Source organism: Cyprinodon tularosa, unplaced genomic scaffold (genome assembly GCF_016077235.1).
Source record: "Cyprinodon tularosa strain WSP-4 unplaced genomic scaffold, ASM1607723v1 ctg57, whole genome shotgun sequence".
NCBI classification, from domain to species: Eukaryota; Metazoa; Chordata; class Actinopteri; order Cyprinodontiformes; family Cyprinodontidae; genus Cyprinodon; species Cyprinodon tularosa.
This window is the reverse complement of record NW_024039307.1, coordinates 2,227,566-2,241,057: the sequence shown is the minus strand read 5'-3', so window position 1 is coordinate 2,241,057 and position 13,492 is coordinate 2,227,566. Positions and strand designations below refer to the sequence as shown.

At 37.4% G+C, this 13,492-nt stretch overlaps 1 protein-coding gene across 1 annotated transcript in view; it reads right to left on the bottom strand.

The window, feature by feature from the left end:
* LOC119797049 (histone-lysine N-methyltransferase PRDM16-like) overlaps positions 1–9,574 on the bottom strand; it is a 109,952-nt gene extending 100,378 nt beyond the window's left edge. Inside the window, exon 1 of the mRNA XM_038305924.1 lies at positions 9,296–9,574. Coding sequence (XP_038161852.1) covers positions 9,296–9,332 — 37 coding nt within the window. The 5' untranslated portion in view covers positions 9,333–9,574. The remainder of the gene's footprint in view (positions 1–9,295) is intronic.
* Positions 9,575–13,492: the final 3,918 nt, after the last annotated feature.

The window sequence follows — 13,492 nt, the reverse complement described above, 5'->3', positions numbered from 1 at the left end:
CAAGTATTGTTTTTGTCATAAGATTTGGCACCATACATGATACATATTATGACAAAATCTGTTAACCACCATCCAAAAAATATTTATTGTAAGCAGATTCTTAACCGATCAAACATTAAGCGTACCTGAAAGATGCAAGCTTCAAAGAGAAAATGCAAGGACTGCATTAAAATCAGCATCATTTTAACTGAAATATTTCAAGTAATTTGCTCCAATTCCACAATTGCTACACCTGAAGACTTGTTTAGCATATAGAGTGGCTGAAGTAAATTTGGATTGCAGGGAAGGGGAAGGAGATGGGTTGTGGGGGAATTTCTGACATATTTATCCTGTGCACTATACTCTACTTAATGAAATTAAACCACACCAGTAGCAGCTCTTTGTCTCTGGAGCATTCAGTAATCAACATGTCACCAGTTTGCATTTTGTATGAAAATAAATGGCAGCTGGTGAATATGGGCTTAATTGTGCTGCACCGTAGAGAGGAGCCGGCAGAGTGGGGTAAACTTGTAGCAGCACTGTAGAACAGCCAATTTTCATGGACAGCAGTGCTGGAGAGAGGTGGTTGAGTAAGCAGAGGCATTCATCTGGGGGGCTACTTCCCTGCTTCCACTCTCTCCTCCTTGTTCTATCCATCATACTTACAAAGAAAGTTAGCCAAGTATTAAGCAAATAGAGAACCGGTGAGCCCTCTGCACTCACGCCTGGCAGGGTCACTGGATAATGACAGCTCAATTACTGGGAATCTCCTTCTATAGCCTCCTCCCCAATACAACCCCAGCGGCTGTCCCACCCTGCATGGCAAATTTGTCAAACTCGCCAAAACGACGGGTTTGACAGTGTAATCGCTAACCATCCCAACCAACATGAAAGAGGCCTTTATCTGGCCAAATCAAAGAACCTGATCTCTTAGAGAAAAGGCTGGAGGAATAAAAGGGGGAGAGGAGAAGAGCGAAATGTCCCAAACGGCCCCTTGTGAGATGCAGAGATGTCTCTAATCCGCTTTAATGAGACACTGCTTGCCCATCTTTGCTTTAACGACGACCCACAGAGACAGTGAGGAGAGTTGGAATATAGAGAGAAGAGGAAAAGCGGGGGGAGAGCCAAGGCTCTGAACTGCCGGCGTGATAAAAGGAGAAGCAGCAGAGGGAGTTTAGAGCCATGCTGCCCCTGTACACCACTGTCTGCTTGGGAGGACACATCTAAACAACCCAAGGGACAGAGCAGTTTGTCTGCTTATCATATCTGAACAGGATGAGCCATCATCAGCCGAGGGACTAAAGATGGACAGTGGCAAGACTAGAGAAATGTGCTACACTCTGCAGGGACAACAGAAGTGCTGAGATCCAAATATCCTTGACTAACACTTTTCTATGGATATTTCAGCTGGCCTTTTGTCTTTGCTTTAAAGGAGCGTGATATTAAATTACTAAATGATGACATTTGTGAGTCTTGTCAAGGCCCAAATGAAACTAAAGTTAGTCTGTTAAAGGGATTGTTCAGGGTTTTTTAAGGGAGGTTTTGTCGTTAACTAGTTAAGAACTAACTTTCTTGACAATTGTATTCACTGTTTTACAAACCCCGAAGCAAAGGTAACCCTTTCATGGTCATTTAAGAGGAAGGCTGTTATTATGTCCATTTGGTGAGTCATTCACCACTAATCTTTCTGTGCGAAAGGCCTATCAGGAATGCAACATGTTAAGTGTTTCATGATATGAGAAAATGTTTAATATAAAGGGGTTTAAAACTATATATTTTTTTCTTTGAAATACATAAAGTAGATGTTGCATTGATGAGACTCTCTTTAGCTGTAACATCATCCTGGAGGAGGACATCAGCTGGGTTGTTGCCGTCAACAGCTTCAATTATAGTTGATAGGTTTGGGGCTTTTCTTTTTTTGTGTGTGTCCTGTTTTGGTCCTAGTCATAGCTATTGTCTCAGCTGTTACTGTGGTTACTTGCATGTGCTCTCCTTAATTTCTTTGACATGAAAACTGGCTCAGAGCTCATCTGCTTAACTGTTTCTTTCCTATAGACAAATCTGCATATGAGCTAGGTTTCATTACGTTTTTTAACACAGAAAGTATGTCGTGGATCAGTGCTTCAATCTTGTTTTGTGTGTCTACCTTTGTTTTCTCAGACCCGCAGTAGGCCTCTGCAGAATACCATTCAGGTTCATTCCCCTGGATGTTTCTTCGTGTTAAAAGGGAGCTATACCGCTCCAATATGGCAACATGCACATCGAGGAGGAGCAAATTCTGCAAATTCAATGGCTCAATACTGTCAGCTGGCTTTCCATAGATAGAAAACTTGTAACCAATCTGTCAATTATCATCCTCATATTGCTGAAACAGGAGTATTTTGTTTTGTTTTCTCCTGCCATTTATTGTTAACATGTTTAAATAAAAGATTAAATTCATTTATTCATTCACTTGGCTGGTGCATTATCTCCTCCCTCCAATTCAAATGTAAATATTCGTTTACTTTTTTGTAAATTAATCATTAACTTTAATAAAGTAAATCAAAGAAAGAACAGAAGTGAAAATATTTTTTAAAGTAGGAATACGCTTAACTGCAATTACCTTTTAGAGATTTTAGTTTCTTAACAATAGGAGTATGCATTGTTTTTAGCTCCTCTTGCAACAGCTGTTTCCCTTCATCTCCAGTTGATCTGAATTTTACTACATTAAGAAACCAAAGGCTTTGCAATATTAATTACTAATGACCTTTCATCAGAACAGCAATTCAGAACTTATGAACTATCATATTAGCTGTGATAAAATGATCAATAAAAGATTATTTATTTTCTGCTTCCACTGAGCATGCTCTCTCTTTAACAATGCCAATATAACTCCCTGAAAAATAATAAAATTCAACATGAAGGACTAAAAGTTGAGAAAAGTACAAAGACAAAAGCTTATTAGAGATGTAAGAGGGTATAAAGGGGACAAAGTGAGGGGGTTAATACCAAACAAATCTGGATTAGACCCAGATAAGACTAGTCACAATGTTTAGCAAACCTTGATTATCACAATGCAATAAACAAAAAAGAAAAGGTGTGGGTAGGGGGAGGGGGGTCATGAGGACTCCAAACAGGCTAATTAATTTGTGCCCTTGTTTTGCAAACATGTATTGGTTTAACAGCGGTGGTGTACAATCACAGCAGACACATTAAGACCATTATTTACAGTAAATCAGCAAACCCAGACACAAGCATGACATACAGAATGCACTCTGGAGAAGCTGGATGCAGTCCTGTACACGCTGCAAAGTAGCAAAGCAGATAATAATTGCATGAGTAGTTACACTTTTAAGACAGAATACAATTAACTTCAGGGCAATGGCTTTTTTATTTTAGTTACCTCCAATCACCCCACCACATGTCCCTCTTTTTTCTGATCTATTTTTAACAAATTCCTGCCCCCTATCTGCAGTCTGGAAGCGCATGGGAGAGATGAAAAACAGGGGGCTACAATAAAAAAAAATAAAAACACCAGCGATATGAGGTGATCTGAAACTCACCAAACCATGTCAAAACCTGCACAAATGGTGTGATAGGGAGGTTTTTTTTTCTCTTGTTTCTTTTGCAAACATTGAACATGAGGTCATAGTGCAAAGCTGGTAAGAGACACTTTTGCCAAGTGCATAATGTGAGGTTGATATATCATAGGAATGAATAGGATTTGGAGCCATGTGGAAGGGCTTAATGCAGCTATGTTTGTGTGTCAACTCAGAATGTGACAAAGCCAGCATGAACCTTGGCAGGAAACACGGGGTTCGAGTTAATGCCAGGTCGTCTGCGTGTGTCCAGGTGCCCACCCATCGCCATGGCCAAGGTCATAGCTCGGAACAGTGACAGGATCACCAACAACTGTACAAAACGGTTTGAGCACCAATTTGCGCACACATTCAGCCTGGGCCAACAGTGCCAGCCCCTGCTGTTTGGATGACATTTACTCTCAACCTTTCTACTTTGTGATTGATTGGGGTTAAATCATACCAATACACAAAAAAATCTGTCACCACAAAGGTGTGTGCAGATGTGTGCTCATGCATGGTCCTTGCGTGTGTGAGTGTGATTGTTTTTGTCATGGAGAACAAGGGAAAGCTAGTCAAGTGTATTCAAGTCTTTAGTGAGACTCAGTATGCACTGACGGGTCACTGTGACTTCATAATGTTGGTGAACTTTTACTGGAATCATTTCAGCCTACCTGGCAGATGAAAGCAAACTGTTTATTCCCCAGTATGCACACACTGAGTAACCCTGCAACCATCTGTAAAGATTGTGTGCCTGATTTAAGAAATTAAATTAGAAACTATGCAACTAAATTTTGCAAGAATTGGTACTGGTGCTCCTTAAGAAGAAGGGTGGAAGCGAAATGAAACTCCTTTACAGGGGCTGCTTCAAATAATTTTGTATCTTACCGAATGTAGTTACCTACATTAGAGCTACCTCCTGTTTTTCAAATCACATCAGTCCAAACCCTCTGCAGTGCTTACAGCTGTTATTGAACGTCAAGTTCTTAAGAGTTCAAAAAACACATTTAATGATTATTCAGGTCAGACAGGGAAGAGATTTAACCAAACATAAAATGAATTAATATAATATAGAGTGGTTATATAGTACCTGAAATGATTAACCAGTTTATAAAATGATACAAAATTGGAATCAGAAATAAAACAGCTTGACCAAAAATTTTAATTCTATTCAATTTGATTCTCTGCTGATCTGAAAGTGATTTCTATGTAAGTTTCGCTGCTATCAAATAGGTGAGAACTTGTTCATCTGCTGCATTACAAATCACTATGAATCTACTCCTACAACTTGATAGGGGATATGCCTCTTCAATGTTTTAAATATTGTATTTATGAATCATAGTGTCTTGCTGGTGATTATATACTCACAATTAAACTCTTTATAATTTTATCAACCTTCAGTGATTGAATAGGTGCAATAAAAACATACTTTACCATACAAACAGAAGATCTGAATCGGTCAGATATGCCTTGAGTGGCTCTATTCCTGACTGATAGGTCAATAATGAAAATAAATATATAAAAAAAAAATTTAATGTCTGAACGGTTTTCATTTTTATTAAAGCATCACGCCTGGGTTCCTTCACCATTTTAAACACATCAACCAGCTGAATACACACTGACATATTTATTTCATCAGAGGGAATATAAATGATATAAAGGTTTGGGGCATCTTTCCTCTGATAATGCAGGTTTTCTTTTGATTTATTATTTTTCCTCCTGGATTCAAGTCTACTATAACAAAATCTGCAGGGCAGCTTTCTCTTCTATTAGTTATAGTCCTTTACAATAAGAAAATCTGAATTGACAGACCTTAAAGAAATATGGCAATCTATATTTCCTAAGAACATGTTTATTTTAGAAAACTATATCTAAAATAAGCATATAAAAAGACTAAGCATCACATTACAGGATGAGAAATACACCATATCTGTAAACTTTGCTGCAAATTTGGCCAAACCACATTAATAAATACAGCTGTACAACGAACCAAAATGCAATTACAATATTGCAGTCGCAAAGCAATGCTGGATTCCCTGTGATGATGACAAAGAATAGAATAAGAAAAACAATCTATCAGTTTTGTTTTCATGAGATTCAAGAGCCAAGTATGTTTTTGCACATATTAAGCAGTTTCTAGTTGTGATAATCAACTAATAGTATATTGAGAAGACCAGGCCATGCTCTGTTTTTCTTTGTCTGTAGCTATATCATCGGCAAAACATATCCAATAAAATTCTGATCACTGCCTTGAATCAGGCTTAAAAATGTTAAGCTTCATGCATCCAACTGAAAATAAATTTTTAATACGAAAAAATTATAGCTGTTCAAAACAAAAGCTATTCCTATGAAACGTGCTACTACACTGGAAAAAAATAGATAAGTAATTTTTTCTTAAAATAAGTGCATTTGTTCTTGAATTGAGGAGGTAAAAGGAACATTTTGCCAATGAAACAAGACAATTTAGATTTAAAATAAGAAAACAAAATTGCATTGTCTCATTTCAAGTCTATATTATCCAATTATCTTATTTTAAGAGTAACAGTACTCATTCCATTGGAAAACTACTCAAATCAAGGGTAAATACACTTAATTTAAGACACTTTTACTTATTTCTGGATCATTTTCCAGTGTAGATTAAACAGAGCATATACAATTATTATTACTTAAAACCTTAAAGCTAAAACAGTGGTGAATGTATTGCATTCAACTGCAACACACACACACACACACACTCAGACATATTCTTGGATGATGATATTTCAATCGAGAGAGGCTGTGAAAAACGCAAAGGTGATTAATAAAATTTCAAAAGGCAGACGTGATTTCCTTTTACATTAGATGATCCTATCATTTATAGGCACAGGCTCTAATCTGCGAATGTGAAAGGGAGCTGTGTGACACATTACAGCTGCGTGGCAGCGATACATGGGAGACCCTGAGCGTTTAGCCAGAAGTTAAACATAGCGACCATTGTTGGTTTTCAAGTGTTATGGGTTGGGTTTTATTACTTCTGTCAAAACATAAGAAGCTGTTGAGCCGGGCCAAGTTCATGACTGGGGAGCATACATTCTAATAATGGCCCTTTAACGCAAGGATCACAGGGATATTTGGAAATGTGTAAAGACAACGTAGAGGTCAGAGAAGTGGGAAGTGCTAGATAATGTGTTCGTTTCCTCAGCTAACCGAATCAGCAGAAAATGATCGAAATGAATGCAGGTGGTCTGTCAACATAAAGAGCTATGTTTATTTTTGTATTTATTTATTTTTTTTACTATAATTATTATTATTATTATTGTGCTGAAATGGTGTTGATAATCAATAAAGTCTTAAAAAAAACATCTTCCAATGCCTACATGAAAACCTCGGTTCATGTTTCCATTTCTATTATATTTCTTCTCGCTTTGGGAGAGAGGTCACCGGACGAATATTTACAGCAGCTTTGGGCATGTGCGCTTGATCCCGTCCGCGTGAATGTGCGCGCGCGCGTGCGGCTTTTTGTCTGCACACGTGCCCTGAAAAGAAACTACAGGGGAAAATAAATCTCCACTCACTCAAGCGGAAGCCCTTAATTGATCCAAAACCAATTTAAAAGCTACAAATGGGCCCAGAAGAATACCACAATAAAACAGCCGCAAGGTGTTAGCTTTTTTTTTTCTTCTTTAAACGGTACACGGCCGCACACTCACACACAGAAACAAACACTTCAGTCTGCACATATATATATGGGTATTGATATGAATCACAATAGTTAAAAAACGACTTAACAATATTTAATTGAAAAAATAATATGCAGATAAAAATTAAATGTAAAATGGAAATAAAATGTAAAACAGAAAAAATAAGTGATGCATAGTAAATGTATTTCCTTTAAATGGCTTAACCTTGGCTGCAGTTTATATATAAATATAACTAGTAAAGAGTCCAGTAAGATAATATATCTGATGTTTCTAGCGTAGAAATCGACCACGGTGGAACCTAAAAATAAAATGTTAAAACAGCTGCTGGATAGGCTATCTGATGCAGGCCTCCAATACTCAGAGGGCTCAGAAAAAAGAATGGAAAAACAGAAAAATTGAGGTGCGCAAGTTCAGTGCGCGTCATATTCAAAAGTTGTGGGCCTATGTGTTTTGAATGTTTGAGGAGAACAAGATATTTTTCATGCCAGCTGTCTGCTCTTGTTTTTCCTATAGCTACGGCTGCCACACAACAGAACCGAGGCCTGCATAGAGGCGGTCTGCCAGTGCTGCGGAGCGACTGCTCCAAAGCCAGGCGTTTGTGCACTCGGATCAACAGGCTATCAAGGCTATTTGAAGATCAAGACAAAGTGTAATTACCTCTTGGTAAAAAGAACCCCAATTCTCGACGTGTTTGGAGTAACCTCATTCAATAAAGCAGGGTAATAGGGCTACTCTGGGTTGTGTACCTTTTTTTTTTTCCTTTCTCTGCCTTTAAAAATTAGAGCTTGATCTCCACATAGTGAGCTACGAAAAAATGTATGCATATACAAAAATTAGATAATTTTTTTTTACATTATTTATTTTAATCAAAAAAGCCAGAGGTAATAGCTATTTTTTGTGTTTTCCTTGCAGGATACAATTAATTGCGTGCAATATGGCTGCACAAAAAAGCATTATAATCCTTAAAATTATATTAATTTTATCTAATAAAATTTAAGAAATAAAATTTAATTAAAATACTGTAAGAAAAATAGCAACAAGGTTTACAGGTCGTCAGTAGGTTGGATTCAACAGTGGGAACTCATAAAAAACACGCCGTATGAAACCAAAATTCATTCATGCAAGAATAAAGTAAACACGATTCATGAATCAATGCACCATCAATAAACAAATGTCAAACAATAAACACGTTCCTCGCCTGACAACAAAACTGCTCATGTTCGCAAGGAGAAAAAAGGAAACACGAATACATGAATTTTTCCGTGTGACGCGAGCAGCATGCAGTCCCCTCAGAAACAGCAGCCGCAGCAGTATAGGGGCGATTGCTGGACATATTATTGATTGGCATTCCCATGAGGAGGAACCAGTCAGCAGCAGCAGCAGCAGCAGCCCCGGCGGCCCTGGCATAAAAAAAAAGGCAAATATCTTCTGAGATTTCAAATAACCGTGCATTTCAAATCTCACTTGCATTTTTTTTTTCTCGCACAAATACGCATCTCGGCGTATCCTTTTTTTTTTTTTTTTTTTTTTTTGGAGCCAACATAGTGACTCCAGAACTGAGCGAGCTGTGCAAGCAGCTCTGCAGAGCGGTGCCACAGCGCCCACTACATTTCATTTACACCAGACCTGGACCGACTCTCCATATACAAAGTTACTTTGCGATTCGACAACTTTCTACGACAAAAAATTGAGATATTTGCGCATTTGAGGAACCGACAGACAACAGACCTGACTGAGAAAAAAAAAAGGAAAATGTTGATCTGAACAACGATGTGTTTATTTATGCTTTTAAAGAAGTGTGACCATGCTACAAAGCACCGGCGGCTTTTCTCATCACGCGTGAAACTTTGTGGACGCAGGGATCAGCAAAACCAAGAGCGCAACATGCAGGGAAACAAGACCGGGCAGCCAACACTAAGAAGAAAAGTTATCTGCAGACAAACAAGTTCTCTTTTAAAGGCTGTGTTGCAATTGACAAGGAAACTTTGCCCCGGGACGAAGCCGGGAGAGTTGGGAAGCCGGCGGCTGGAAGCGTTTAGAAATAAGGACGGGGAAAAAAGAAAGAAGCAGAAGACCTACTTTTAGCCAGTTTTCTCGCCCTCGCCTTGGATCTCATCTTGTCGGCTTGTAGATTCCTCTCGTCGTCCTCCGTGAGCCCAGAAGCAGCAACAACACTATCTTCATCTCACCAGCATTGTCAGTTTGGACACCTTCGCACATGCGCACAGGCCATTCAATCTGACACCCTCGCCCGGGCCAAAAAACTTTCCAATGTATTCATCATCATCACTTTTTTTTGTCCTATCGTCTCCCCTTTAGATCACTTATCTCTTCCCCTCCTCCTCCTCCTCTTCCTCCTCCTCCTCCTGCTCGCTCTTCACCATTGCTCCCCACCGCCATCCCCATGCTATCCCCCTCACTCTCTTCCCCCTTCTCACCCATGCGGTCTCCCCTGCCCCATCCGCCCCATTCAGCTGCTGCCAGCGCCGTCCTGGATTTTTTACCCCTTTAAACAGAGGCTGCTTGGTTTTCTGCAGCGCGGCGGCGGGACGCAGTGAGGTATGGTGCCGAGGTCAAGGTCGCATTTTATTCCAATGAAACAAACTCCTATTTTTACCTTACAATAAATATTAAAATGTGCATAAATATTCCTCGCATGTCATAATTTTGTCGCAACTGTTTTTGTTATATATTGCTGCAATTTCCTCCTGTCTTTTATTATATATATTTTTTTCTTTTGCAGATTTAGAGAAACTTGCCTGCTCAGCTGATGCGTCATGGCAGAGTTTGGGCCAAAAAGAGCTCAGGTTCCAGGCGTTATTTTTAACTTCATTAACGCACAAGTGAGCAAAAATAGGAGCAGGGCTCGATTGCTGCAACAAGTTTACAGGGTATGATTTGGTGTTGTGAGGAGTGTGTTTGCGAGAGAGGGTGTGTGATTCCCGCTGTAACCGTGTGTGTGTGTATGTGTGTGTGTGTTAGACTGAGTGTGTATAAACCTCGTTGCCCTCAGGACCAGCAGCAGCCAGCAGCTGTTTGACGGAGTCATGGACCCTCCAGCAGCAGAGAAAGGTCTTGCTTTCCCTCTTTTTTTTTTCTCCACAGCTATTTTACCATTTGTTAGAATTGTATCTGCAGCAGTTGTTTCTTGCATGAGTGTTTAACCCATATTGTGTAAGCGCAGAACCGCACCTGCAGGATTGGGGACAGTCTATTCTATCAGTCAACGACGATTTATTTAGTCCAACCTGTTTGTTGCTCTGTTTGTTTGTTTGTTTGTTTGTATGCTTTTTGTTGCATGCAGCAGCAGTTCGTTCAATATGTTGGTCTGCGGACTTCTGAGAGCAACATGTAAGATCATCAAGGTATTTTATTTTCTCCAGACCAGACCTTTAGGCAATGAGGTGACACAAACTTTAAGGATATATTGATAATCTCCTGTATTAAAATTTCCTTTTAGGAATAGAAGTTATTTGGTATGTTTATTTTTATTATGGTTTCATATTATTATTATTACTATTATTATTATTACTATAATAACAATGATAATAACAACGTAATAATAATAATTATTATTATAAAATTTGAATTTTGGCCTAGTAAATGAGCTATATGTTACAACAGCCATAGTGTTATTGTTAAGTTGTAATATTATAAAAGTCTGTTATATAATAACAGTAATAATAATTACTATTATTATTAGTTATTATTATTTTTTATTATTGTTTTTTTTTTAAGAGGCAAAGTTTCCCCCCTCCCCAATGCTGTCAGGCTGCTCGTTATATTCATGTGGTGTCGGGCCTCCAGCCCACATGTCATGGTTTCCTTCTAGTTTGGCTGAATAAAGGCGGCTCTATGTGCTGGAGCCTATTAAGGATCGGTGGTGACGGAGGAACTGCAGTCTGCCGGGAGAGCGGTGCAGATCAGTTTGTTTGGAGGAAAAAGAAAGTAATTCCTCAGTTTAATCGAACGAAATATTATAAAAAAAAAAAACAACTTTTGATTCTTATTCTTACAAGCGTTATTAATAACAAGCTACACAAACATTAATTTGATAACAATATTTATATTTTTGTTTAAATTAATGCCAAGCTCGCTCCAGTCTGCCGCTACTGGAGAAAAATCGCCCTTATATATATATATATATATATATATATATATATATATATATATATATATATATATATATATATAAGTGATATATATATATATAAATAATTTTTTTCCCTCGAAAATTGAAGTGAAAAGTAAGCATTCATTAGGCCAATTGATTATATTAAGACACAATTAAATTGAATTCACTGGATATTTGGAGCGATTGGATCCCCAGGAAAGGGACGGAGGGGGTAGGCCGATTAACTGTGGGTGATTTATTTATTTATTATTTTTTTTTATTGATTTATTTATTTATTTTCATGAAGCCTATCTGTTGTGTAGATGAGATAAAGGCCTGTGCGCTTTCTTATTTTGTAATAATTCATTTATCAATCTTGGTGTGACATAGGGGGAATCTAAATGGTTATTTTAAAATATGACAATGGCTGCACAGGTAAAAGGCTCAGAAGCAGCGTTAATCGATAGACAATTGGAACATGAAGCCATCAGTGGTCTTCAAATGTGTAGTCTATTGTTTTCTATAGAAGCGCAGTGACGCTTTATCAATAAACCTTTGTCCTAAAATGACTGAATTCATTAGTAGCTGACAGAAAAGGTTGGAAAATAGACTTTTCCACAAAACTTTTTCTTTTTTGTTTCTTTTTTTTTTAGATGCCTGAATTACCTTCATGAACCGACCCAATGCAGCTGAGGTCTCTGCATATTTCCGGCACCTCATTGGGTTGGACAAATGATTCCATGCGCTGCAACACCTTTTTACAGGCGCAATTAACCGCAATTAGGCCATGCAAAGGAAAGTCTTGCTGTCCGGCGCTGGCCTGTAGGGGGATTAGCTACAGTTTTCCTACATCGTTTTAAAGCCGACCTTTAGAAAAAGTGGGATTTTCGAAAAGGCTGTGTGGGGAAGACCTCCTGTTTTTTCTCTGCAAAGAGTAGCGCTCGTGTCTCCGTCACAGAAAATGAAATACAGAAGTGCCCTTATTTTAATAATCAAACAAAACAGGATTAAATCAAATTCATTGTCACCTTAGAGGGGTAAAAAAGAAATGAAAGCAACATTTGCTGATTTCTCATTTAAAATCGTTTGCATTACCTGCTGTCAGTGGAGCCATGATAAGGGGAAAAGGAGGCCATCTCTGCTGACCCACTTTCCATGTTTTTTTTTTTGTTTGTTTTGTTTTTTTTCCTTTTGCAGATATTTCATCTAAATTGACGTTTGGAAGATCAACCATTCATTATGTAAAGTTTGCTTGCTAAAGCTACGACTTATGATTATCAAACCCAATTAACATACTTAATTAATTAAGTATAATTATAATTAAGTAATAATTAACAACGTATTATTGTTTATGATAGTCCGCATGATTATCAAAGTCCCCTTTTGGGCAAACACCCATAAATTTTTCAGGTTTATTTGGAGTTTATGTCAATATGTTATCCCTACGGGTGCCATTTAATACCATACATACTGAAAGGGGTAATTAATAATAATAATAACAATAATAAAAATGTTAGTTCCTGTTTTCATGAAATATTCATGATGTCTGTTATAAATGTAAAAATAGCATAATTTGTCTGCTAGCATTTTATTTTGGATTTTTATAATATGATAGTTCTCCTGGACTACTGGTATCATTACAGTCTGCAACATAAATATATTGGACTATTTGGCCGACGAAACAGAAAGTAGCTACAGTTGAACAAGCATAAGAAGTTATAGGGGTGGTTATAGCCCTGCACGGTTTGCCTTTGGAATCGCCACTGCTTAGACAACCTAAAATAAAAGAAATATGTGGAAAAAATGCAAACACACACACATGCATATATATATATATATATATATATATATATATATATATATATATATATATATATATATATATATATATATATATATATATATATATATATATATATATATATATATATATATATATATATATATATATATATATATATATATATATATATATATATATATATATATATATATATTATTTATCAAATAGATATGTCAGATGCATAAGAAATATTCTGCAAAAATATTTCACAACCTGCGTTTTTAATCCCACAATTCCTCTAAAGAAAAAAGTAGATTGATTGAGTGACCATACATTTGTATGACAATGAAGTAAATAATGAGTTTAAAATCCAACTAAT